The 27,449-nt window shown below is 45.8% G+C and overlaps 1 protein-coding gene across 1 annotated transcript; it reads right to left on the bottom strand.

Moving 5' to 3' along the window:
* On the bottom strand, positions 475-2,541 carry LOC110432656. The gene is made up of 3 exons (XM_021453432.1): positions 2,151-2,541; positions 1,638-1,826; positions 475-1,403 (listed from the first exon to the last, which is right to left on the bottom strand). Exons 1-3 carry the CDS (start codon positions 2,539-2,541, stop codon positions 475-477), a joined length of 1,509 nt encoding a protein of 502 aa, XP_021309107.1.

The raw sequence follows: 27,449 nt of genomic DNA, 5'->3' as shown, positions 1-27,449 counted from the left end.
CATGGAAATTTCATAAAGTAAACATGCTAATTTAAAATTAAGGATGCATGAAAATAAATATGCAATGCAGATAACCTCGGGATTGGGGGTCCTCCCCCAAGCTAGCTTCTGGCCGGTGTTTATTATTATTATTGTTTTATTTTTTTCAGGGCTTACCTTTTTAGGTCTGGTGAGCAAGACCTTTTTCTCCCGTGCTTGGTGATGGATCTCCTTGTCTGGGAGAAGTGGACAGAGATGCTTGTTCCTTCTTTGGCCTCCACTTCATCTGATTGGTTTTTGGTGGTGTGGTGGCCTTTTGATCTCCTTCCATACCTTCTTTGGTGGAAGGGGACTCTCTTTTTCTTCTGGAGCCTTGTTTTGCTTACAAGCTTTATTTTGCTCCTCATGTTTCTTTTTGGGAGCTGCCTTTTTCTTTTGCTCCGGCTTTTGTGTAGGTCTTTTTACTGATTTAGAGATGCTATAAATAATTTTAGGCTATATCTGCACCTCTTTTATCTGTTTATTTGGTCCATATCTAACCCGGATCATTGAGCATTGCTCTTGATGCCTTGGTTTGAACTCAAACTTCTCCTCCTTCCCATTGATGTGTAAACTGATCTTTCCTTCCTTCACATCAATCTGTGCTCCTGCGGTGCTCAAGAAGGGTCTCCCAAGGATCAATGGTGATTCCTTGGTTAACTCCATATCAAGCACCACAAAGTCCACGGGAACAAACAGTCCTCTGATTTGTACTGGTACATCTTCGGCTATTCCCGTTGGATGCCTGACCGATGAGTCGGCCAGTTGGAGAGTCATCGTGGTTGGCTTGAGTTGAGTGAAGTTGAGCTGGTCAAAGACAACTTTAGGCATCACACTTACGCTTGCACCTAAATCACATAGCGCATGATCAAAGCGCTGAGTTCCGATTGAGCATGTGATTGTAGGGCACCCCGGGTCCTTCCTCTTCTCCGGGAGACGGTTGAGTATAGCAGCGCTACACTCTTCCGTCAGCTTAATTGTTTCAGTGGATGGTAGTGGGCACTTGTTGTTGATTATATCCTTGATGTACTTGGCATAAGAAGGTACATGTAGAACGTCCATCAAAGGAACGCTTACATGTATCTTCTTGATCATCTCAACAAAGCGAGTGCATTGATCATCCACAGCTTGTTTTCTATTTCTTGTGGGAAATTGCAGGTACGTGGTGTTCGTGTACCCCAATGGGTCTTTTGGTGCCATTTCCTCTTCTTCTGGTCTGACATCTTTTTGGGTTTTCTTTGTTATCTCCTGTTGCTCTTTGTCCTTCCCTGCATCAGCGTTAGGGTTCGGTGGATCACGAGTAGTCTTACCACCCCTCGTGGTCACCGCTTTTACATTTTCAGAATTATTTTTATATTCAGTTGGAAGGGCAGCAGCTATCTGAGCTATTTGTGTTTCAAGCATCTTATTAAAGCTCAGTTGATTATGAACTGAAGAAGTCAAGTTTTCTAATTTTGTATTTACGTTTTCTAAAATTTTGTCGTTGGACAGCATCTTTTCGGATAAGCTTTCATTTATTTTAGCCTGTCCAAGAACTAAGTCTTTTAATGAAGGTTGGTTCGAATTAAAACTTGAATTACCTTGGAATGAAGAGCGTGACTGATTATTCCAACCATTACCTTGGTTGGCGCCTCCTTGTTGGCGGAACCCGTTGTTGATGTAGGCAGCGTCTTCACGGGTTTCGGGGCAATCATTCCCCGAATGGCCAACTTCTCCATAGACCTCGCACGTCGTGTGTGAGTCTATGGCCTTCACCGAGTTCGAGGGGTTCTCTTGGTTCCTCTCGGTGAGTTGCTTCATCAATAAATCTATTTTTGCGGCAAGCATATCCGTCTCCTTCACGGTATGCATGCCTTTTTGTGTTTTGGCAGCTGGTGGTTGAGTTCTGTCCTCCCCCAAGCTCTGGTGTTCTACCATCTTCTCGATCAGGGCCTTGGCCCCGGCGGTGGTAAGTGATAGGAACGCGCCTCCAGTGGCGGCGTCTTGGTGTCCCTTCGACATGGGCATGAGCCCATTGTAGAAGTTCTGGAGCACCATCCAGTTCTCCATGCCGTGATGGGGGCAGCTTAGGATGTACTCTTCTAGCCGCTCCCATGCTTCAGGGATTGTTTCATTGGCATTTTGTTGAAAACTGGCAATCCTTCCCCTCAAAGCATTGGTTTTGCTTATGGGGAAGAACTTGGCGAGGAATGCCGTGGAGCATTTTTCCCACGTGGTGACAGCTTCCTTATCTTGATAGAACCACCTCTTCGCCTTCCCCACGAGGGAGAAAGGAAAGAGGCAGAGCCGAATGACATCAGGAGTGATGTCCTTGATGACAATCGTGTCACATAGCTCGAGGAAGTGTTGAAGGTGTGCATTCGCATCCTCGCTTGGTAAGCCACAGAATGGGCTCGCCTGCACCATGGTGATCAGGCTGGTGCGTAGCTCGAAGTTCTTGCCGGCCGTGTCAATAGCGGGGCCAGTGGCCACGTTGGTGACAGCGGGCACAGAGAACTCGCGGAGTGTCTTCTCGGTGGCCATGAGTTCGTTCGGGGTTGGTGCGGTACCGGCTGGTTCACTTGTCGGTGGAGTAGCAGAAGATGAAACGGTTCGAGACCGTCTAGTCCTTAGGAGTGCCTCGGGATCGGAGATGTAGTTTTCCGGCAAAGAGAAACCAGGCATACACTATTGCTCCTGTTTCATCCACAACAGGGAGAAAACAGGCAGAGTTAGCCTGCATAACAATTGACTCATTACGCACATCAGATTACTTGATTATATTTATCTAGAATCATTTTCATATTAGCCTTCCCCGGCAACGGCGCCAGAAATGCTTGTTGGCATTTCATAACGTCATCACTAAGAACAGGGTTTAATCCGTCCTCAGCAACGATGTTAGAAATGTCGTGATAACACTTACTAATGCAATCACCAAGATTAGATTATAAATCTATCCTAAGCAACGGTGCCAGAAATGCTTGTTAGCATTTCTTAGCGTCGCTACCTAGAATAGGGTTCTGCTCTACTCATGATAATGACATTGGCAGTGTTATATTGGTAGATCCGTAGTATCACCACCTTGAATAGGAAGCTAGATCTACCTTCCCGATAACGGCGCCTTATTACCGTTAGGGTAGGGTTCCAGTTCTTAATCATGGTAGTGGCACTAGGATTGCCATGTTGGTATTCCTTAACAAGTCACTAGCTCAGCGCATGTCTAGCAACAGTGTTAAGTATATACCGGGGCGATAGTTCCTTAGGTTTGGAGTTTAAGTACCGCAAGCGGACGGGAATTATCGTGTAGCATTTCAACCCAGGGATTTACCGAGTGTCGTATTTATAGGTTCGCTCTAAGGAAGGCTTAATATGTTAAGGATTCTAAGATAAGCATAGATCAAAGTAATTATGATAGCAATAATGGAATCAAAGGTCACAGCAGGTGATAAACATTTATATGTAGAATAGTGATCCATAACAATCTAGGCATGGCATATGGGCTAAGAAATAAAAAGAGACTAAAAGAATGAATTGAATCAAAGAATAAACAAACAACCTATTGGAGCAGGTGTGGTCCTAGATACAGGTCATGTCATAGAACAAGTTAATCATGTAATTATACTACTTAGATCTAGTCCTGTGTTTAGATGGTTTGGGAGGTTACGCGAGTACTGGTCTGCCAGCAACCTCCGCAACTATTTAGACTCCTACACCCTAGCCGAACGTGGGGGAATGCCAAGGACGGACAGGGCTGTCACCACCTGCCGCCATCCCCTCAACCGTGGACTAGGACAATGCATTTACCCGGCCTTTACACCCAAGCACCATGCTTACATGCAAAGAACCTACTCGGACTCCCCCGGGTCCCCGACCCTACGGATCGACAGGTAAGAAGCCTGAGCCTACTCAAAAGAGCATGATAAACCCCCATCTTCACACAAAGCTATTTCTAGGCAATTAATTCACATGAAGCAATTAGACTAAAGTCCTAAGTGAGAATAATACAACATACACTTAGCACTAGTTCATATAATACACTACTAGCCCTAGGGTAGCATTATACTATAAGAACTATATACTAAATTGTATGTCATATCATTTTCACTAGAACTATATTCTAGTTCCTATGCTAGCATCATAAAACAGGGCCTATGATCTATGTCATATACCATAGCATAAGAACTATACTCTAGTTCATACGAAGAACTATATCGGACATGATAAGGCATGGACTTGGAGTAAAGATATTCTTTATTCATACCCAAGTTTCTCTCCAAGGAGCCAAGCCCTCCTTGATAGCTCACCCAACTCTCTCTCTAAAAGCTAAAAGGAAAAAACTAAGAAGAGGTAGTGCCCAAGTGCCTTGAAGGTGGAGTGTTGATTGTGAATGTGATGAGATGAATGGAGCCTCCCTCTCCCCCTCCTTAAATCGGTGGGGAAGGTCGGTTCCCCAGGGTGTAAACTGTAATTTGCACGCGGGGACTGCGAGAGGATAGGCTCAGCACCGCCTCTACGAAAGGCGGTGCCAAGATGGGCTGGGTCAGGGTCGGCCGACCCTAGGGGGCAGCCGCCCCCTGGTGGGCCCCGCTGGCCCCGGCCCGAAGCCCGTTGCCTTCCTCTCGGGCCCCTGAGTCCAGATCCACCTGCAAATTGATGCACTTCTGTATTGGGCTTTTGGGTACTTGTTTATTTGCGCATTTTTGACGTGTCGGATTGCGCCTTTTTATTTGCTTTCCACCTGTATGCCTGTATATGATCTGCAAAACACAACTTGCACTACATGTGGAACTTGGTAAGCATTTAATAAGTATATGTGAGTAAAATACATGCTTTTCTTTCTTTGCATGGACTATGTTGGCGGGGTAAATATGTTATTAAGAACCGCCAACAATTATCTTTTATTATTATACTTGGAATTGGGACAGATTGAATTAAGGGGAGGAAGTAAGCACTGATATGAAATGAACATGATGCATGCACGAACTTACGATCTCACAAACTTAGAAACAACAGTTAACACTAGTCGGTATATGCGGTGGCACACACGTTCTCTCATAACGTAACTAGCGTGCTAGGCGGGAACGTGGTTAGGGTACCTGCAGAAAACTCATTTCAGCCCAACCACAGTATGAACATGCAGAACAAGAATTTAAAACTATACACCCCACACACATAAACACCCCGTCCATGCATATGGTGTGCTACTACCCACATCATCGCCCTAGTGACGGCATCGCCTCTCAGGACGGAATATCCCAACATGCGGTACTGTTCCCAGGCACACCAAACATGTGTGCATGACACAGCACCTAACAACACTCCCCTAGATCGGCAGTGTATCTGATCATGCTCTCACAGCTCCCACTTACCTTGGCGTAGAGGAAGAATTGATCCTTACATCACCACTCAAAGGAATGGTACTCATACTATTGCACGCCGTATGAGCGACGAAATAGAAATATGATGCATTAACCCCCAAGTCAGTACTTAACTAGCCACCTTAGGGTCCTTAACTGGGCATAAAGGATATGACCATGGCACACTAGATAGTTTTCCAAAAACTTAGTTTGACACCTTGATTATCATTAATTAATAAAAAACTTTTATTAAACCGGTTTAAGTTTAGTTTAGAACGTACTTATGAACAGTAACTCGCTAAACCTTGCTCCGACGCCAGCTGTAACAGAACCGCCCAAATTATAAGAGATTAAGCTCAATAGTGACCATTTACACAGTCGAACCATCGAGCTTAAGCCCATATAATCCCGGTAGTCCGTGAAATCTCGAAGGATTTCAAACCACAACTCATACATACAGCCAAGATCGTAATAAGTTCAGCGGTCACCATCCACAATTACATCCAGATCACAACATTCATAAAGTACATCGGAGTTCTTAAAATTATTACAAACCAAGTTCTCAAGTAGCAGAAGCTTCATAGTTCGAAAATAACACACACATACTTAGTCTGATACAGTGCCATAGTTTAGTCATTCCCACAAAAGCAAAAGAGAAGGTAGAGTGACCATCGTCCTTGGTCTAGTCATCGCCCATCGCTGGGTACAAGCAGAGGATGCAATAACCATAATACATTTGACCATCTGCAAAACAACATGGGAGTAGAACCCTGAGTACGAGAATGTACTGAGCTAGACTTACCCGTCATAAACCAAAAATAAAGACTCTTCAAGGATCATGAAGGCTATATAGTGGGGTAGCTGAGACTTTTTGCATAAAAGCACTATTCTATTAAACATATCCTAAAGGAATCCTTCTTCTTTTAATTAGCTCAAGTTGGAAAGTGTCATTACCTATTATCTAGGTTTGCACCTGCATTATGGCAAACAAATGTAATAATATGATGGTACCTCATCATAGCATTCATGAAATCATTTATCATTATAACCCTAGTGTTCCATAATCCTTACTACGAGGACGAAGCTCATATCAAGTGCTCACTATCCAAGAGCGATGGCGATTCGAATCGATTTCTAACCAGCTGGCGAGTTTATTCCCCACACAAACCACACTCACTGATCAAGTGAGCTACAGATCACTGTCACAGAACCGACCAAATTATAAGAGTTCAAGTGTAGAAACGATCGACTAGCAATCAAGTTTCCAAACTTGAGCCCATATAATCCTGGTAGTCAACTGAAATCACGAAGGACTTCAAACCAACTTGCAACAAACCAAGATCGTAATAGTTCAACACAACACTGCGGATGTTACATAGTCATTCATTGCCGTCGAAGTGGCACCACATCGGAGTTACTTTGTTATTACAACACAAGTTTGCAGTAGTGGAAGCAAAATAGTTACACATACTTTCCAAAGTTCATTTCATAAGTTCTTGTTCAGCCAGGGTCTCATGCCATCCATCCAAAAGCAACAGGTATGAAGTAGTTAGAGAACCATGCCCAACGGTTTAGTCCTCATCCCCAGCGTGATGGAGACAGGTCTTGCAGAAGCCATCATAAAATATATCATCTGCAACAGGTGGGAATAAACCCTGAGTACGAGGATGTACTCAGCTAGACTTACCCGTCTAGTAAAACATAAAAGACACCAAGGATCATGCAAGGCTAAGTATAAAGTGGAGCAGGCTTGACTCAACAGTTGCCAAAAGCTTACTTGAGCTATATTATTGTAAAAGCATCATATTAATCTTCATTAGCCTACCACTAGATTAGCACCTGTACTAAACACATCACTTGATTATTACAAGCATTAATAACCATATCAAGTTCATCATATGCTCTTTCTTGCTATCATCGTTATCACGAACCAAAGTTCCTTAGTGAATGCTACGTTTGCCGCTGCTCTGTCAAGTTCTCACTAACCGGGAGAGACGGCGATTCGAATCGAATTCCTATCCAGCTGGAGGGGTATTCCTAGCACTCACCCAAGCATCCCCCGTCGGAGAGCCAACGGGTCACCTTTGGTACGACACAGGAATCGTGGCTCCGATCAGCGCCGCACTCCCAGGGCTACCACTCTGCCAGGGAGGTCAGGAATTTTAACTCACCTGGCTTTGGACTTACGCCAATGGTCCCCCGCACACCGCACTTCCTCCGGTAGTGCGCACTTTATACTTGCCGGTCTTCCGGCCTGAGTCATACTACTCGGCTTCGCGGTCGGAACGAATTATCCGGCCAACTAAGTGTTAGGCATGCGTTCAACATGACAAGAGGACGTACAACGGTCGGTCCTTAGCTGCCACAGACGGAGTTACTACAACCTTGCAAAACTCCGCCCGACTTAAGTCAAATTAATCCGGTTCCGTCCACGATAGCACATATAGTCTATCGTGATCCGACATGACCCTATATCGCGCAGGTGACAGGATATCACCTGACTTCTACCGGTTAAAGCATGGCTAAGCTGCTACTCGATCCTAACTCTATAACTAGGGAGTGGTAAGATATCTGGACAAGGATTGAGTAAAATGCAGCAAAGGCTTCATCACAACTCCTATACTTAATGCATCAGTAGATATAACATATTCAACTAAACTTTCGAAAATAAAGGGAGACATAGGATGCTCCGGGGCTTGCCTTTCACGAATGACGCTGGCTCATGGTTAGGGCACCAAACCTCTTCTTCGGGCTCCACGAGTCCGGCTTGCTGGACCACCACCTCCGGGTTGCCCTCCTGGCCTTCGGGGTTCACCTGGAGCTCGAACGATGTGGTTGCGTCCGGTGCACCTATTGCATGCATGATAAGTAAGAATGGGTGCATAGTAGAAGGGAATGAATACTTGACAATGCAATTAGGACTTCACTGGACACTCATTTATTGAGTAAACTTTTAAGATTAACTCACAAAGGATGACTAACTTAGCAGGACTTAGCAAGTCAAACTATAACCAGCAAACATCCCATAACAGAACAGCTCAGTAAACAGGTCATAACTAATACTAGACAGATCCAACAAACAAGAGTGAGGACATTCTAGAAAGCTTATGAAATTGTCTACAAATCATCTTTAAACCTCACAGCAAGAGTCATAGAGTAAACAATTCATTTAAACAAAGTTCCAGGTTCTGTCCCAGAAAAACAGAGAGCACCTATTTCTGGAACCTAACTTGGAAGAGCTAGAACTTTTAAAGTACTGGGCCAAATGACCCCAAATTTAAACCACAGCTAGCTCATAAAGTTTACAACATATTTGATTTAGACAAGTCTTCCAGAAAACCAAGTTATCAACAAGTAAGGATTGAATTACTCCCTTGCTGTCCAGAACAGCTTTTAACCCTTTAATTAATTATTTAATGACATAGCCAAAACATAATCCGTATCAACCACATGGCTTATAAGCACAAACATAACATAAGACCACCAGAACATCACATGTTGACCTCTAAACCTTTACTAACAAAGCATTTATTTATTTAATTCTATAAAGGGACATAATTACAAGATACTAGCAAAAGTGCTCAGAAAAATCTACAAAAATTGCACAAGCATAAGCATAGCAGATGGACATCACCATAAAATTTTCAAAGCAATTGCACATGCCAAATTCAAGATAGGCATTTAACATGTGGCAAGGTGCTTATTTCACAAATTAGGAAACATGGTTTATATAGTGTCAAACAACAGATTTCAGATTATTTACATGCTACTAATACCATAAACAAGTTTGACACCAAAGTAGAGCACCAGCATAGACACCAATTATTTACTATGATTTAAATAAGGAAACAAGCCATAGAATCAACATAAATTTCATATCACAGATATAGTACTCCAAAAATCATGAAATATTTATCATAGCATTCTCATGTCACTTAGAGCCTAGCATACAAATTACATAGCCAGATGAGCAGTATAACAAGGGATATGAATTTATTCATAAATAACAAGATTAAATCCTAATAATTATTTTTCCCAGAAAACATGGTTCATTCTATGTTTTTACAAAATAATAGCCATCTCAAGGAATCTCACAAAATTGGTTTCACAATTTTTGGATCTTAAAAACAGAAGATATGATTTTTGAAAGAAAGCCAAAAATCTGGATTTGAATAAAAGAAAAGGAGGGAAGCGAGGTGACACTGACAGCGGGCCCTGCATGTCAGGGTCATCTTCCCCACAGCCGAGGTGACTCTCGCCGGCGATTTCTCCGCGACGGCGAGGTCTCTGGCCAAACCAAGGGCACCATCGTGATCCCCAGACCTTTGCAAACCGGTTGACCCCCTTTTTCCCACGGCGCAGCCACCGAAAGGGGCTCGCCGTCGATCATGGCGGCTCGGCGGAGGTGCTCGGCATTACGCCAGAGCCCTCAGGCCGGTAGAGCGCGACCTAGGGTTTCCTACAGCATCAGCGGACTACGGCGAAGCTTCCTAGGTAGGCGGCTTGGCCTGAGACGGTGTAGAAGGTGCTGGCCACGAGAGAGCCTAACTCCGGCGGAAACACGGCGGCGCTGCGCGTCGTGTCCGGCGACGGTGAGCGCGGTAGAGCGTCCACCAAGTGACGCAAACGCTTGCTAAGGACTTAAGCTACCTCTAGGACCTAACCAGAGAAGATGAGAGGCTCCGAGAAGCTCGGCATTGAGATCGCCGGAGAAGAAGATCGCGGCGACCCGATTTGGGGGAAGTTGGGAATGTCGGCTCACCGGAGGGTTTCACGGTGAGTTAGCGGGTGGAGAGTGGAGAGCGGTTCACGGCGGAGCTGTGGGCGCAGTTTGGTGGATAGCAGCGCAGCGAGGAGCGAGTACGAGCTCGCCGGAGTGAGCTCACGACGTTGAGCTCGCTGCGGCCGCGTTTCTAGCGAGAGAGTGAGTGGAAGGAGAGAGTGGACGCGTCCACTGCGTCCGGGGCGTCACCGTGGAGGTCATGCGTGCGCTAGGAGCTGACGAGCGCGGCCAGGAGCGACGTACGGGCACCAAATGTCACTGTTGCTCTGTCGCCGGTCGGCGACGTCGGCGAGCTCGCGTCCGATTCAGAGAAAATGATGCACGACTGACAGAGCCACTTCGACGCAGATTAACTCCCAAACCAGAGCGAGTTAGGAGATGATGTAGTTGACAAAGTTGGAGTACTAACTGAGTTCTACAACATTGTCAACTAGAGCAAGAGCCAGATCGGCCTAGGTTGAAAGATATGAAGTTCCCAAAATCGATCGAGCAAACTGCTAAAGCCAGGACTTAGCCAAATTTGGTTAAGTGCCAAAACAGCACCCAAATCTGCCTTGAAAGCACTTTTTGAGCAAGATGTGATCATTTTCATGAGATGGCCATAAAACAACTTTTGTTCCTTATAAAATTTGCTACAACTTTGCTATATAAAGTTTTGACATGCAAACATTTTATGAAACACTTTTTAAAAGCCTAAGCAAAGAGGTTTGTAGGGCCTATTTGTGTAAGTATGACTTAAGTGCTTATTTTGGAGAAGTGATCAACATGAACATTGTTCCTAATGTTGAGTTAAGCATAGATCAACTAATTACCAAGGCATAGAGCACAAACACAAACATGGTATACACCAACACAAGCCTAGGAAGCCTATTTAGACAACTTAAATCACATTTTTGCATAGAATGACATGGCTCAAGGTAGATGATGATCATGATATGCTTGAGTAGATGATGATGCTCATGTTATGCATGTGATTTATGCAACCATAACACTGGGGTGTTACAGCCCTCTCCCCTTACAAAAATCTCGTCCCGAGATTTGGAAGCTTACTGATTTTCGAATAATGTTTTGTAAACTTCTTTTAAATAATCCTCCGTTTCCCAAGTGGCATCTTCCTCCCCGTGGTTACTCCACAACACCTTGTAGAACTTAACCACACGATTATGAGTCACCCTTTCCTTGCGGTCAAGAACCGCTACAAGTTTCTCTTCGTACCCCAAGTCAGATTTCAACTTGATATCCTGAACTTCCACTCGTTCTTCCGGAACACGAAGGCACTTCTTCAATTGTGATACATGGAAGACAGGAAAAATAGCTCGAAGCTCAACCAGTAGTTGAACTTTGTATGCTACCTCCCATTTCCTTTCTAGAATCCGATAAGGTCCTACATAACAAGGTGCAAGCTTTCACTTGACTCCGAATCTTTGTACGCCTTTCATCGGAGACACCTTGATATACACATGGTCACCGACTGCAAACTCAATTGGTTTCCTTCTCTTCTCAGCATAACTTTTCTGACGAGCTTGAGCAGCTTCCAGATGTTGCTGGATGGTACGAACTTGCTTCTCTGCTTCATTCATGGAATCGATGCCATAATACCTTTGTTCCCTGGATTCCACCCAATTCAACGGGGTTCGACATTTTCGACCATACAGGGCTTCAAATGGAGCCATCTTGATACTCTCTTGATAACTGTTGTTATAAGAGAACTCAGCTAACGACAACCACTTTACCCAAGAACCCTTTGAAGAGAGAGCACATGCCCTCAACATGTCTTCTAGGATTTGGTTGACCCGTTCTGTCTGGCCTGCCGTTTGGGGATGATATGCCGAACTACGGACCAAATGAGTGCCAATCTGCTCATGTAGACACTCCCAAAAATGGGCAGTGAACTGTGGTCCACGATCTGATATGATAGTTCGAGGCACACCATACTGACGAACAATGTGCTCGAAATACAATTCCGCATATTGATGTGGACGATAGTCAGTTCGAACTGGAATAAAACGAGCAACCTTGGTCAAACGGTCTACAATCACCCAGATAGAGTCGTAACCCTTGACAGAAGTTGGGAGTCCAACGATGAAATCCATGCTGACTTCTTCCCATTTCCAACCAGGAATTGATAAGGGTTGAAGTAAGCCTGCTTTCATGTGAACGGCCTTCACACGACAACAATTGTCACAACGAGCGACAAAAGCAGCAATCTCCTTTTTCATCTTTGTCCACCAAAACAGAGGTTTCGGATCCTGATACATCTTGCTACTACCAGGATGAATAGACAATTTGGATGAATGAGCTTCAGATAGGATCTGATTTCGTAGCTCACGGTCTTTTGGGACCACGAGTCGATCTTTGAACCAAAGAATTCCGTTTTCATCGACCCGGAAATGCTTGGTTTCTTCTTCTTTCATTTTCCTCTTTATATGGTGGATGCCTACACCTGTTTGCTGCAATTTGATGACTCGATTGCGAAGAGTACTCTCCAGAGAAATCTGGTTGAGCACGAGTGGGTGCATAAGATGTGACAACAACGGATCTTCCACTTGAACTGAGTGACAGTGCGCTTTCTGACTCAAGGCATCCGCAACCACGTTTGCCTTGCCCGGATGGTAGTGCACTTGCAGATTATAATCTTTAATCAACTCAAGCCACCTTCGTTGCCGCATGTTCAATTCAGGTTGAGTGAAGATATACTTGAGGCTCTTATGATCAGTGTAGATATTACATAGATTCCCCAGCTAATAGTGCCTCCAGACTTTGAAAGCATGAACCACTGCAGCCAATTCCAAGTCATGAGTAGGATAATTAACCTCATGCTTTCGAAGTTGGCGTGAGGCGTACGCGATAACGCGACCTTCTTGCATCAACACACGGCCTAAACCAATGCCTGACACGTCACAAAACACATCGAAGGGCTTCTCGATATCAGGTTGAGCTAGGACAGGAGCTGATGTTAGCAATGTCATCAACTTGTGGAATGCCTCTTCACATTCAGGCGTCCACACAAACTTCTCATCTTTCTGGAGTAAACGAGTCATAGGCTTGGATATTTTTGAGAATTCCAGAATGAATCGACGATAATACCCAGCCAAACCGAGAAAACTCCGAACCTTGTGCACTAAAGTTGGAACTTTCCAATCCAACACTTCTTGCACCTTAGCCAGATCCACTGATATGCCTTCTTTAGATAAGACATGGCCTAAGAAAGGTACTTTCTTTAGCCAAAACTCGCATTTGCTGAACTTAGCATAAAGCTGATGCTCACGCAAGCGCGACAACACCACACGCAGATGCTCTGCATGCTCCTCTTCATTGCAAGAATATACCAAGATATCATCAATGAAGACCACCACAAACTTGTCCAATTCGGGCATGAACACCGAGTTCATGAGATACATGAAGTGAGCAGGTGCATTCGTAAGACCGAAGGACATGACGAGATACTCATACAACCCATATCTTGTCGAGAAAGCTGTCTTAGGTACATCTTCAGGACGGATCTTGATCTGATGGTACCCAGATCACAAATCAATCTTGGAGAATACCTTAGCTTTAGACAACTGATCAAACAAGATATCAATACGAGGAAGAGGGTATTTATTCTTGATGGTCACCGCATTCAGGGGACGATAGTCCACACACATGCGCAAAGACTGATCCTTCTTCTTCACAAAGATGGTCGGACAACCCCAAGGAGAAGAACTAGGACGGATAAGACCCTTCTTCAACAACTCATTCAACTGGGTCTTAAGCTCAGCTAGCTCATTTGGTGGCATTCTATATGGTCTTCTACTGATAGGAGCGGTACCTGGGATTAATTCAATTTTGAACTCCACATCCCGATCTGGAGGAAGCCCGGGTAAATCATCAGGAAATACATCCGAGAACTCACACACCACCGGAATCTCCTGGATGGCCTTAGCTGTAACTGCATTCACAGTGCTACGGATATGGATATCTCGAGGAAGTTGCACTAAGAATGCCTCCTTGGTATTTGGGTCTCTCAACATCACTACACGAGTGATGGTGTCGATAAGAACTCCGTTACCACTCATCCATTGCATACCTAGAATTACATCTATACCCACACCGGGTAAAACAACCAGATCAGCAAGAAACTGACGGTCCCCTATTTCTAGAGTTGCCCCCAAAACCACATGATTGGTAGAAATATCATTTCCAGCAGCACTAATGCAATAACTGCCCTTTTCAAGTGTAATTGCCTTGAGATTATGCTTAGCCACAAAGTCTGAACTCACAAAAGAATGCAATGCTCCTGAATCAAAAAGCACAAGTGCATCACATTGGTTAACCAGAAACTTACCAGCTATAACTACCTCACCAGCAGGGATTGCCTCCACAGTGGTGTAGTGAACATGCCCCTGGCGGACGTTCCCTTGACTACCCTTCTTCGGAGGGTAAGGACAATTGCTCTGCCAGTGCCCGGACTGATTGCAGTTCCAGCACGGACGGTTGGCAGGTGGAGTCTTGGCATAGCTGGGACCTGTGTTGCCCCTAGGAAGAGCAATAGAGTACCCCTTGCGGAAACCCATCTTCGCCTGATTCTTCTTCACCGGAGGGCGATATCGCTGATTAGGAGTGGGAGCACGGTACGGGGGCCTAGCTGCCACTGGAGCCTTGGACTGAGATGCCCCGGCCTCGGCCTCAAAAGCCCTCTTGAGAGTCTTGGTCGTAGTGTACACAGTGTTATAGTTCTCTTGAGTGAGAGCATCACTGACAAACTCATTGAAAGTTGCACACTTAGAGCGGCCCATAGTCTTCAGCAACTTGGGGCCAAGACCCCGCTTGAAACTAGCGATCTTCTTTGCCTCCGTGTTCACAAACTCAGGAGCATATCTAGACAGATGATTGAAAGCATGCAGGTACTCCTTCAGAGTTTTGTTGCCCTGAGTCAACTGCATAAACTCCGTATGCTTCATTTCCATAACACCTGGGGGTATGAAATGCCCTTTGAAAGCCTCACGGAAGAGGTTCCAGTCAATCACAGTGTCGGCTGCAAGGGCTTCCCGATACTGATTCCACCAGATACCTGCGGGACCTTGCAGTTGGTGAGCTGCATACTCTGCCTTCAAACCCTGAGTCAACCGAAGCAAGCGGAACTTTTGTTCCACCGTGTTCAGCCATCCTCAGCTTGAAGGGGTTCTTCAGCCTCTCTGAAAGGTGGGGGCTTCGTATCCATGAAATCCTTGAAGTTACTGTACTGATTAGGTGCTGGCCCTTCTTGTGCATGACGACCACCCTGATTTGCCATCCGATTGATGGTCTCAGTGAGCATCCTCTGGTTTTCCACCATCATTTGCATCAGCTCAGCTGGATTTGGTGGTGGAGGAGGAGGGGGTGGGTTCATGTTCGCACGCTATTCCGCACCTCGAGTGCCACGAGACATCTGTAAAGACACAGTTGATGATGACAAGATTTGCCGTAGAAGAACTTATATTCATGCCTGAAAGTATTCGAGAGAATAACTTTACAGAAAAGGCACAATAATTCAATTCCACAAAACAACATCACCAATCCAACACATGACAAAGATATCTGTAATATGCACAACGTGGAAAACATCGTCATAATAGATCGAACATGTTAAGGTTACACATTGGGTCCATAAAGTTATTACACCATCCTAGTACATGACAGAAGTCAAAGATCAAGGTTCCGGATTATATCATGATTACAAAAGCACCACTGCTGACTGTCAAACTACAAAAGATCCTCACATAGAAACTACCCACTACTCACTACACTTCAGGCTCATCGTCCGAGTCAGCGTCGAAGATTGCCTCTCCATCCTCGTCGCTAACTGGCTCAAGCTCCTCGTCCTCCACGTCCTCGTGCAAGGGTGGTGCAGCCGCTGCTGGTCCATCTACCTCCATACCATCATCATCGGCCACCATCACCTGAGGTCCCACCTCTGGGTACACGGGTACAGGGCGACGAATAGGGTGTAGCAAGTTGTTGAGACGGTGAATCTCCACAAGGCCAGCCTCAATCTGATCCTGCAGATAGTTCTCCCACTCAAGCGACTGAATCTGGTGCATCTCCCATGCCCGGCGCCTGTTCTCCGATACACGGAGTGTAGTGTCCCTCTCACGAGTAACCTGCACCAAGCGCTCCTACACCGTCTCCCTCTCTCTAGCCAACTGACTCATCTGATCCTGCTTATGATCTCTCTCCCTAATGGCCTTCACCCACTGCTGTCTACGGTACTCCGCAATGCCTTCCCAGTCATTGTGGTCCTTCTAAGCTTGCTCTAGGTGTCTAGCTTGCTTGCGAAATTTGCGAGCACGCTTTTCAGCCTTCTGTTGCATCTCCTGAGCCTGCCGGACAGCCACCATCACCTGTGCATAGGTGTCCTCTCGCTGACTGAACAACTTGAGCACAGCCATCATAGCACTCATAGCAGGACTAGAACTCTCAGCTCGCTCTCCTCTGCCTCGGACCAACGCACAACCATCAGCCTGCTTCCACTCCGCTGCTGTTGGGTCAGCACGGGGAATGGAGGCTGCTGGTCCTCTTGTCAGCTCATCGCCAAACCTCTCACAGATATTGAGCAGCATAGCCTGGGCTGCCACCTGAGCTGCCTCCCAAGGAGTCTGCCCATCTGAGTTACAGGTCCACCCTGTCCATGCAAGCCTGCCCCCATGTGGTGGGACAACTCCCTACACAGCAAACCACTGCAACTCTCCTGTCATATCCACCTCCCACCAAGAATACTGAGGTGGCTCAGTATACCCCACAGACTGTAGCACTCTCCAAAGCAAGGTAGGAGTGCCAAACTCGCTCAAGAAAGTGTCACTGGGGCGAGGTGAAGCGGACACGTCCATCTGTGGAAAGGAATAGGAATACCATGGGTAAGAGGAGATTAATTTTAAGCAACATTTATTTAATTAAAAGGGACGACATAGTAAGGGAAAGGAGTAGACAGAATATATGCATGAATGCGACATGATGCATGCACGAACCGTACGTCCTCACAAACTTAGAAAAATAACATTCTAACGGATATACGGTGGCATACATTCGTCTCTCGATACGATAATTAACGAATTACACGTGCGCTGTTAGAGTACCTGCAGAAAACTTCATTGCAGCCCAACAGTTCCCAATATATCACTCAAGAAAGCAGTAAACTAAGTGCACATTTCTTGGCCATGCCCAACATGCACAAACAATGACACCACAGCTACCCGAGAATTTAAATGCTCCCCAATTAAGTTTCCTTCGTGGTTCCATGTGTTTGACATGTAATCACTCCAGAAAACCACCGCGAACACTCCCCTAGACCGCCGTTTGGACGATCATGCTCTCACAGCTCACACTTACTAGAGCGTAGATGCAACGTTGCATAATTTAAATCTAGCGACATATGTGGCTAATTCACATATGAAGGCTACCTCTACCATTAGACCACAGGGTAGCATAGTGCGGTCATCACACATCCATACCTGAGTATTGCCGGAGATGCATAAATAAAAACCCCCAAGTCAGTACTTAAATAGCCACCTATAGTCCTTATATGGGCAATGAGGATTCGACCACTGGCATAACTTAAGTATTCATTTACACCATTTTATTTAAAAATTCTTTTGTTTTTTAAATACACAAACGCTACATTTATAATGCTGAACTTGCTCCGATGCCAGCTGTCACAGAACCGACCAAATTATAAGAGTTCAAGTGTAGAAACGATCGACTAGCAATCAAGTTTCCAAACTTGAGCCCATATAATCCCGGTAGTCAACTGAAATCACGAAGGACTTCAAACCAACTTGCAACAAACCAAGATTGTAATAGTTCAACACAACACAGCGGATGTTACATAGTCATTCATTGCCGTCGAAGCAGCACCACACCGGAGTTACTTAGTTATTACAACACAAGTTTGTAGTAGCGGAAGCAAAATAGTTACACATACTTTCCAAAGTTCATTTCATAAGTTCTTGTTCAGCCAGGTTCTCATGCCATCCATCCAAAAGCAACAGGTACAGAGTAGTTAGAGAACCGTGCCCAACGGTTTAGTCCTCATCCCCAGCAGGATGGAGACAGGTCTTGCAGAAGGTGGGAATAAACCCTGAGTACGAGGATGTACTCAGCTAGACTTACCCGTCTAGTAAAACATAAAAGACACCAAGGATCATGCAAGACTAAGTATAAAGTGGAGCTGGCTTGACTCAACAGTTGCCAAAAGCTTAGTTGAGCTATATTATTGTAAAAGCATCATATTAATCTTCATTAGCCTACCACTAGATTAGCACCTGTACTAAACACATCACTTGATTATTACAAGCATTAATAACCATATCAAGTTCATCATATGCTCTTTCTTGCTATCATCATTATCACGAACCAAAGTTCCTTAGTGAATGCTACGTTTGTCGTTGCTCTGTCAAGTTCTCACTAACCGGGAGAGACGGCGATTCGAATCGAATTCCTATCCAGCTAGAGGGGTATTCCTAGCACTCACCCAAGCATCCCCCGTCGGAGAGCCAACGGGTCACCTTTGGTACGACTCAGGAATCGCGGCTCCGATCAGCGCCGCACTCCCAGGGCTACCACTCTGCCAGGGAGGTCAGGAATTTTAACTCACCTGCGTTTAGAATTACGCCAATGGTCCCCCACACACCGCACTTCCTCCGGTAGTGCGCACTTTATACTTGCCGGTCTTCCGGCCTGAGTCATACTAGGCTTCGCGGTCGGAATGAGTTATCCGGCCAACTAAGTATTAGGCATTCGTTCAACATGACAAGAGGACGTACAACGGTCAGTCCTTAGCTGCCACAGACGGAGTTACTACAACCTTGCAAAACTCCGCCCGGCTTAAGTCAAATTAATCCGGTTCCATCCACGATAGCACATATAGTCCATCGTGATCCGACATGACCCTATATCGCGCAGGTGACAGGATATCACCCGACTTCTACCGGTTAAAGCATGGCTAAGCTGCTACTCGATCCTAACTCTATAACTAGGGAGTGGTAAGATATCTGGACAAGGATTGAGTAAAATGCAGAAAAGGCTTCATCACAACTCCTATACTTAATGCATCAGTAGATATAACATATTCAAGTAAACTTTCGAAAATAAAGGGAGACATAGGATGCTCCGGGGCTTGCCTTTCACGAACGATGCTGGCTCGTGGTTAGGGCACTCAACCTCTTCTTCGGGCTCCTCGAGTCTAGCTTGCTGGACCTCCACCTCCGGGTTGCCCTCCTGGCCTTCGGGGTTCACTTGGAGCTCGAACGATGTGGTTGCGTCCGGTGCACCTATTGCATGCATGATAAGTAAGAATGGGTGCATAGTAGAAGGGAATGAATACTTGACAATGCAATTAGGACTTCACTGGAAACTCATTTACTGAGTAAACTTTTAAGATTAACTCACAAAGGATGACTAACTAACTTAGCAGGACTTAGCAAGTCAAACTATTACCAGCAAACATCCCATAACAGAACAGCTCAGTAAACAGGTCATAACTAATACTAGACAGATCCAACAAACAAGAGTGAGGACATTCTGGAAAGCTTATGAAATTGTCTACAAATCATCTTTAAACCTCACAGCAAGATTCATAGAGTAAACAAGTCATTTAAACAAAGTTCCAGGTGCTGTCCCAGAAAAACAGAGAGCACCTATTTCTGGAACCTAACTTGGAAGAGCTAGAACTTTTAAACTACTGGGCCAAATGACCCCAAATTTAAACCACAGCTAGTTCATAAAGTTTACAATATATTTGATTTAGACAAGTCTTCCAGAAAACCAAGTTATCAACATGTAAGGATTGAATTACTCCCTTGCTGTCCAGAACAGCTTTTAACCCTTTAATTAATTATTTAATGACATAGCCAAAACATAATCAGTATCAACCACATGGCTTATAAGCACAAACATATCATAAGACCACCAGAACATCACATGTTGACCTCTAAACCTTTACTAACAAAGCATTTATTTATTTAATTCTATAAAGGGACATAATTACAAGATACTAGCAAAAGTGCTCAGAAAAATCTACAAAAATTACACAAGCATAACCATAGCAGATGGAGATCACCATAAAATTGTCAAAGCAATTGCACATGCCAAATTCAAGATAGGTATTTAACATGTGGCAAGGTGCTTATTTCACAAATTAGGAAACATGGTTTATATAGTGTCAAACAACAGATTTCAGATTATTTACATGCTACTAATACCATAAACAAGTTTGACACCAAACTAGAGAACCAGCATAGATACCAATTATTTACTATGATTTAAATAAGGAAACAAGCCATAGAATCAACATAAATTTCATATCACAGATATAGTACTCCAAAAATCTTGAAATATTTATCATAGCATTCTCATGTCACTTAGAGCCTAGCATACAAATTTCATAGCCAGATGAGCAGTATAACAAGGGATATGAATTTATTCATAAATAACAAGATTAAATCCTAATAATTATTTTTCTTAGAAAACATGGTTCATTTTATATTTTTATAAAATAATAGCCATCTCAAGGAATCTCACAAAATTGGTTTCACAATTTTTGGATCTCAGAAACAGAAGATATGATTTTTGCAAGAAAGCCAAAAATCTGGATTTGAATAAAAGAAAAGGAGGGAAGCGAGGTGACACTGACAGCGGGCCCTGCATGTCAGGGTCATCTTCCCCACAGCCGAGGCGACTCTCGCTGGCGATTTCTCCGCGACGGCGAGGTCTCCGGCCAAACCAAGGGCACCATCGTGATCCCCAGACCTTTGCAAACCGGTTGACCCCCTTTTTCCCACGACGCAGCCACCGAAAGGGGCTCGCCGTCGGTCATGGCGGCTCGGCAGAGGTGCTCGGCCTTACGCCAGAGCCCTTAGGCCGGTAGAGTGTGACCTAGGGTTTCCTACAGCATCAGCGGACTACGGCGAAGCTTCCTAGGTAGGCGGCTTGGCCTGAGACGGGGTAGAAGGAGGTGGCCACGAGAGAGCCTAACTCCGGCGGAAACACGGCGGCGCTGCGCGTCGTGTCCGGCGACGGTGAGCGCGGTAGAGCGTCCACCAAGTGACGCAAACGCTTGCTAAGGACTTAAGCTACCTCTAGGACCTAACTAGAGAAGACGAGAGGCTCCGAGAAGCTCGGCATTGAGATCGCCGGAGAAGAAGATCGCGGCGACCCGATTTGGGGGAAGTTGGGAATGTCGGCTCACCGGAGGGTTTCACGGCGAGTTAGCGGGTGGAGAGTGGAGAGCAGTTCACGGCGGAGCTGTGGGCGCAGTTTGGTGGACAGCAGCACAGCGAGAAGCGCGTACGAGCTCGCCGGAGTGAGCTCGTGACGGTGAGCTCGCTGCGGCCGCGTTTCTGGCGAGAGAGTGAATGGAAGGAGAGAGTGGACGCGTCCACAGCGTCCGGGGCGTCGCCGTGGAGGTCATGCGCGCGCTGGGAGCTGACGAGCGGGGCCAGGAGCGATGTACGGGCGCCGAATATCACCGTTGCTCGGTCGCCGGTCGGCCACGTCGGCGAGCTCGCGTCCGATTCAGAGAAAACGATGCACGACTGACAGAGCCACTTCGACGCAGATTATCTCCCAAACCAGAGCGAGTTAGGAGATGATGTAGTTGACAAAGTTGGAGTACTAACTGAGTTCTACAACATTGTCAACTAGAGAAAGAGCCAGATCGGCCTGGATTGAAAGATATGAAGTTCCCAAAATCGATCGAGCAAACTGCTAAAGCCAGGACTTAGCCAAATTTGGTTAAGTGCCAAAACAGCACCCAAATCTGCCTTGAAAACACTTTTTGAGCAAGATGTGATCATTTTCATGAGATGGCCATAAAACAACTTTTGTTCCTTATAAAATTTGCTACAAATTTGCTATAGAATATTTTGACATGCAAACAATTTATGAAACACTTTTTAAAAGCCTAAGTAAAAGAGGTTTCTAGAGCCTATTTGTGTAAGTATGACTTAAGTGCTTATTTTGGAGAAGTGATCAACATGAACATTGTTCCTAATGTTGAGCTAAGCATAGATCAACTAATTACCAAGGCATAGAGCACAAACACAAACATGGTATACACCAACACAAGCCTAGGAAGCCTATTTAGACAAGTTAAATCACATTTTTGCATAGAATGACATGGCTCAAGGTAGATGATGATCATGATATGCTTGAGTAGATGATGATGCTCATGTTATGCATGTGATTTATGCAACCATAACACTGGGGTCAGCCATGCAGCGCTCTGGCCGACTTCGGCCGGCCGGCTCTCGCCGACGGAGAGGTCTCCGGCCACGGGGTGAGCACCAGCGTGCTCCTCGCAGCGAGGCGCACCCAAGGGTGCCCTTGGATCGGCCAGAGGATGACCGGAGCACCCTCGCGAGCATGCATGGCGGCACGGCGGTGCTGCTCGCCGTGGCCAGGCTGCTCCGGTGTGGTAGAACACGCGCAAATGCTCCTCCAAGCTTCCTCATCAAACTACGGACCTAACGCGCCCAAAAGCGAGCGAAAAGAGGTAGGAACTAGCGGGATCCGACGCGGCGGAGCTCTCCGGCGAGGTCGGAGCAACTCCGGTGAGCGATTCACGGCATATGATGGTCTCTCACCTCGGTAGAGCGTTTTCGCAGGGGCTTACCGCGGCGACGACGAGTGCGATGGTGGTCTTGGCACCGGGGTTGGGGCACTGGCGTGGCCGGCGGTGAGCAGCGGAGCTTCTCCGGCGATGGCGCTATGGCGGAGCTGCTACGGCTGCTGCTGCGCTCGCGAATGGAGGAAGAAGAGAGAGAGGAGCGGGGACAGAATGGCGCGTCGGGGCGAGGGGTGGCGTTCCGACCACGTTAAGCCTGTCGGCCGCGGCGCGTCCACGACGCCGGCGTACGGTCGCCACGTGGCCGGCGCCGGGTGGAGCGAGGGGGGCGCCGCGCGCAGGAGAGAGAGAGGAGGGGAAGCGGGCCGCGCTGTCTGGCTGGGCCGAAAGGGAGGCGGGTCGGCCCAGCAGTGCCTATCCGCTTTTTTTGAATTTCTTTTCTCCAAAAGTTTAAATAAGACTTTTGAAGCTTTTACAAATATTTTTAGGGGTTGGTGTAAAAAGAAGAATTGCTCCCCATAAAATTACCTACAACTTTGTTTTAATAAGCAAAGCCAAATTCCAAATAGAATTTGAATCATAGATTAAAACTAGTTCTAGGTTTTTAAATAAATTCTATTTAGGGATTTTTGTATAAATTCCATTTCTCAAATCCTATGGCTCCAAAAATTTCACAAAATTACTCTTCAACCTTTTAACACACAATTCAACCTAATTTGAATATTTCACAAATTTAGAAGCAAGCATATTGTTTTTCACATATTTAATTCTCCTGAAATAAAGCACACATAAAATCACACTTGAATTATTATTGTGCTCATGGGGTGTGATGCTTATGCCATGCTTGATGAGAATGCTTATGGATGAGTTGATGAGACTAAGTGCATGCTTAACACCTAGGGTGTTACAGACCTTCCCCCCTTAGGGAAATCTCGTCCCGAGATTTAGGTTACTAACCATTTCTTATGGAACTTTGGGTAAACTGTTTTTAGGTAATCCTCGGTTTCCCAGGTGGCATCCCTATCATCATGATGACTCCACATCACCTTATATGTTTTGACAACTCTGTTCCGGGTTACCCGCTCTTTGGTATCTACGATTCCCACTGGCTGCTCCTTATACTCCAAGTCTGCTTTTATTTTGATTCCTCAGGGTTCAATCCTTTGCTCGGGTAGCTTCAAACATTTCTGTAGCTGGGACACATGGAAAACTGGAAAGATCGATCTCAACTCTTCGGGTAACTGAATCTTATAGGCCACAGGGCCTTTCTTTTCTAGTACCTGATATGGTCCCACATATATGGATGCAAGCTTGCTTCGAACACGGAAACGCTGAACTTTCTTCATTGGCGTAACCTTGAGGTAAACATAGTCACCTACATTGAATTCAAGTGGCCTTCTTCTCTTATCGTCATAACTCTTTTGTCGCGATTGCGCTGCTCCCATGTGTTGTTGTATAATTTGTACTTTCTTCTCGGCTTCGTTCACGAAGTCGATACCATAGTATCTCCTTTCACGAGGTTCGACCCAGTTTAACGGGGTCCTACACCTTCGACCATACAAAGCTTCGAACGGAGCCATCTTGATACTCTCTTGATAGCTATTATTGTATGAGAACTCAGCCAAAGGTAACCATGATTCCCATGATCCCTTGGATGATAACACGCATGCCCTCAACATATCTTCTAGCACTTGATTGAGTATCTCTGTTTGACCTGAGGTTTGGGGATGATATGCGGTGCTCCTTATCAGACTAGTCCCCAAACTCTTATGCATTCGCTCCCAAAAGTGAGCGGTGAACTGTGGTCCTCTATCTGATATGATGGTCTTGGGAATGCCATGTAACTTGATGATCTCGGCCATATATATATCAGCATACTCGGGAGGTCTGTAGGTGTTCTTAACTGGAATGAAATGAGCCGACTTTGTCAATCGATCTATGATTACCCAAATCGAGAAATTTCCCTTTCGTGTTGTTGGCAAACCTGTGATAAAGTCCATGCTGACCTCTTCCCATTTCCATTCTGGAACTGACAACGGTTGTAACAGACCTGCAGGTTTCATATGAATAGCCTTGACTCTGCAACATGTATCACAACGGGTCACATATGCTGCTATCTCTTTCTTCATCTTAGTCCACCAAAAGTGAGATCTTAGGTCTTGATACATCTTACTACTGCCAGCATTCAATTTTATCCTTAAAATTGGGTGTGACAACTATAAAAGGGGAACCAGGGCTCACATCCAAGACACGCAACACACACGGCACACCAACGACCACCAAGACTCAAGCAAAATTCCACAACTCCAAGCGAGTTCACCCACAGAGTAGCAAGTAGCGCTCTATCCACCACACAAAGTCGAGACTTGGGACTTAACCCTCTCTCGCAACCTGCTTGTACACCCCTACTACAAGCACCTTTGGGTGCAAGGCAATACAGACCCCCAATCTCACACTGGACGTAGGGCATCCTTAGCCCGAACTAGTATAAACTCTCTGTGTTCCTGTTGACACCGTTTTTAGGCACGTGTCTAGGATGGCAGGATAGGGTGGCAGTATGATGCGGGTTGCCGATGAGGATGGTTGCCGATGAGGGAGAGGTTGAATGTGACTAAGTCCACAGGCAGTAATATGGTGCCGATGGCTGGATAAAAAAGGTCTGCCGATGACTATGGCAAAGGGATTGCCGATGATGCAAAGGAGGAGTCCGGAAGCTGCCAGTTGTCATGTGGAGGAGTTTCGGTTCGTCACGAACGATAGTTTTGTTATTTCCTTAATTATTTGCATCGTTTTGTATATGGATTCTGTGTAATTTGGAATTCGAATTCTAATCGTGTCTGGTTGTAGCTCTTTGAGCAGGGTATAAATATAAACCCTAGGGCCTTGTAATAATAAATCAAGAAATCAATCAAACACGCGTTTTTACTCATATTCCAGCATCTACTTTTCGACGACTTCGTCATACTTTTTTTCTTTTTATTACGAGTTCTTAGGAATTCGTCGACTTAAGCTCGGCGTATTCTCGAGTTCCGCGTGAGTACCTCTTAGCCGTGACATCCGGGCGCATCGCTGTTGTCTGGACTAAAGTATTCGAGTTATCACCTTTGCCGATAGTAAGGTCAAATCGGCTGGCACGCCTTAACGTTTGAATCGGGTATTAGCCCTTTGTGTTTGCAGATCAGTTTTGCATCAACACATCTTTTGGCACGCCCAGTGGGACAGATTCAAGATCAAGATCAACATGTCGATCTCTGACCTCGATCAAGAGAACGTCATCCCTGTGACGGAGGCCAACCTCAAGGATGAGCAGAAGCAAGCTATTGCCCAAGCCATAGAAGAGTTCAAGCAGCAATGCCTGAGGTCTTTCAGCATAAACAGGAGCGGCGAAGTGGTCCAGAAAGATGCACTGCCGGCACCACGGCAGGTCACCTTTGACGCCAATCCTGGCAAGCTTCAAGATATGGTTGACAATGCCATCAATCGAGCGTTGATTAACCAAGCTGGTGTACTGTCTAATACGGTTTTCAATGCCGTGGCAAGAACTTTCAAGGAAGGACAAATCCCGCCAGATTATGTGGGGCCCTCCCATCATCAGCCAACGGCACCAGAGGTCACGGCTCCATCGGCTGCCTTGACGAATGCAAGTGCACAACCTGCCGTCCCTCCAAGTACATCAGGGACTACTGGTGCACTATCTATGCCGATGGCAACCAACCCACAAATTTCAGTTGGGCAGCATAAACTGACAACAGATATGTTGGCATTGGCAATGTCAGGGTTGACTCTTCCTCCCAACTGGTGGGGTTATGGTATGCCTCCAGAGTTGACGCCGGGGACATCACAAATAACCGACATGAGGGGCAAAACTCCTATGACATCGGCACCTCCCAATGCGCCGGTAAACCAGAGTCCTCGGTATACCACAACTACTACTGCAAGGCCTCACAGTGGGAATCCTCAAGATTCAATGTTCCAGATGCCCAACGCATCGGCAGAGTCAATGCTGATGCAACAGAGGCCTATGGCCCAGTCGGGGTATGTCAATTCAACGACGGTACCCAATTACCAATCATCGGTAGCACCTATGCCGATGAACGCTAATAATGGATGGCTTGGGCAGCAAGCCTTTCCACAATCGCCCCAGCAGGGTTATCAGACTACAGGGTTCCAGCAAGGGCAGGTCTATCCCGGGTTCCAAGGTCAGGGGATTCCCAACCAGCCAATGAATTTTGGACAGCAACTCGGAGGACAGCCAATCGGTGGACAGCAGTTTGGTGGTCCGCAGATTGGAGGACAGGTGATCAATACAATGTTCCATGCAGATCACGTCCCGAACAGACACGTGGAGGTTCGCCACCAAGTGCCAGATCCGCAGTCGCCTCATCGGCAAGATGCCGATGCGTATTGGGCCGATAAGATTGCTGAAGTAATGAGGGAACAATTTGGGATAAAACGCTGTTGACGGTGGATATACCATAGAAATCCACATACAAAACACCGTCAACATGCCTCGGTTGCAAGGGGAAATGACATGACATGAACATATTTTATCCATAACTAGTTCCACTTGTACTCTTAGCTTGTTTATGCAGGAACAACAAATTCAAGACATTATTTGACAAAGCCAACATCAGAATCATCAAGAGGAGATCGAGGGGACAACAGGTGACACCCTGGGCCCACAGGGAGGGGGTCGCCCGACCCCTCTTTGGTGGGACCCAGGTGTGCCACC

This window comes from Sorghum bicolor, chromosome 2, assembly GCF_000003195.3.
Source record: "Sorghum bicolor cultivar BTx623 chromosome 2, Sorghum_bicolor_NCBIv3, whole genome shotgun sequence".
NCBI lineage: Eukaryota > Viridiplantae > Streptophyta > Magnoliopsida > Poales > Poaceae > Sorghum > Sorghum bicolor.
Note: the sequence above shows the minus strand (reverse complement) of the source record. Positions and strands in the feature narration are given on the sequence as shown.

Excerpts from the sequence above, each read along its gene's own strand:
- LOC110432656 (XM_021453432.1), bottom strand. The coding sequence starts at position 2,541 with ATGGCCACCGAGAAGACACTCCGCGAGTTCTCTGTGCCCGCTGTCACC. Across the intron at positions 1,827-2,150 it reads TTTGAGGGGAAGGATTGCCA|ATTTATTGATGAAGCAACTC; the intron begins GTTTTCAACAAA and ends CCGCAAAAATAG. Across the intron at positions 1,404-1,637 it reads ACAAGGAGGCGCCAACCAAG|CTCAGATAGCTGCTGCCCTT; the intron begins GTAATGGTTGGA and ends AAACACAAATAG.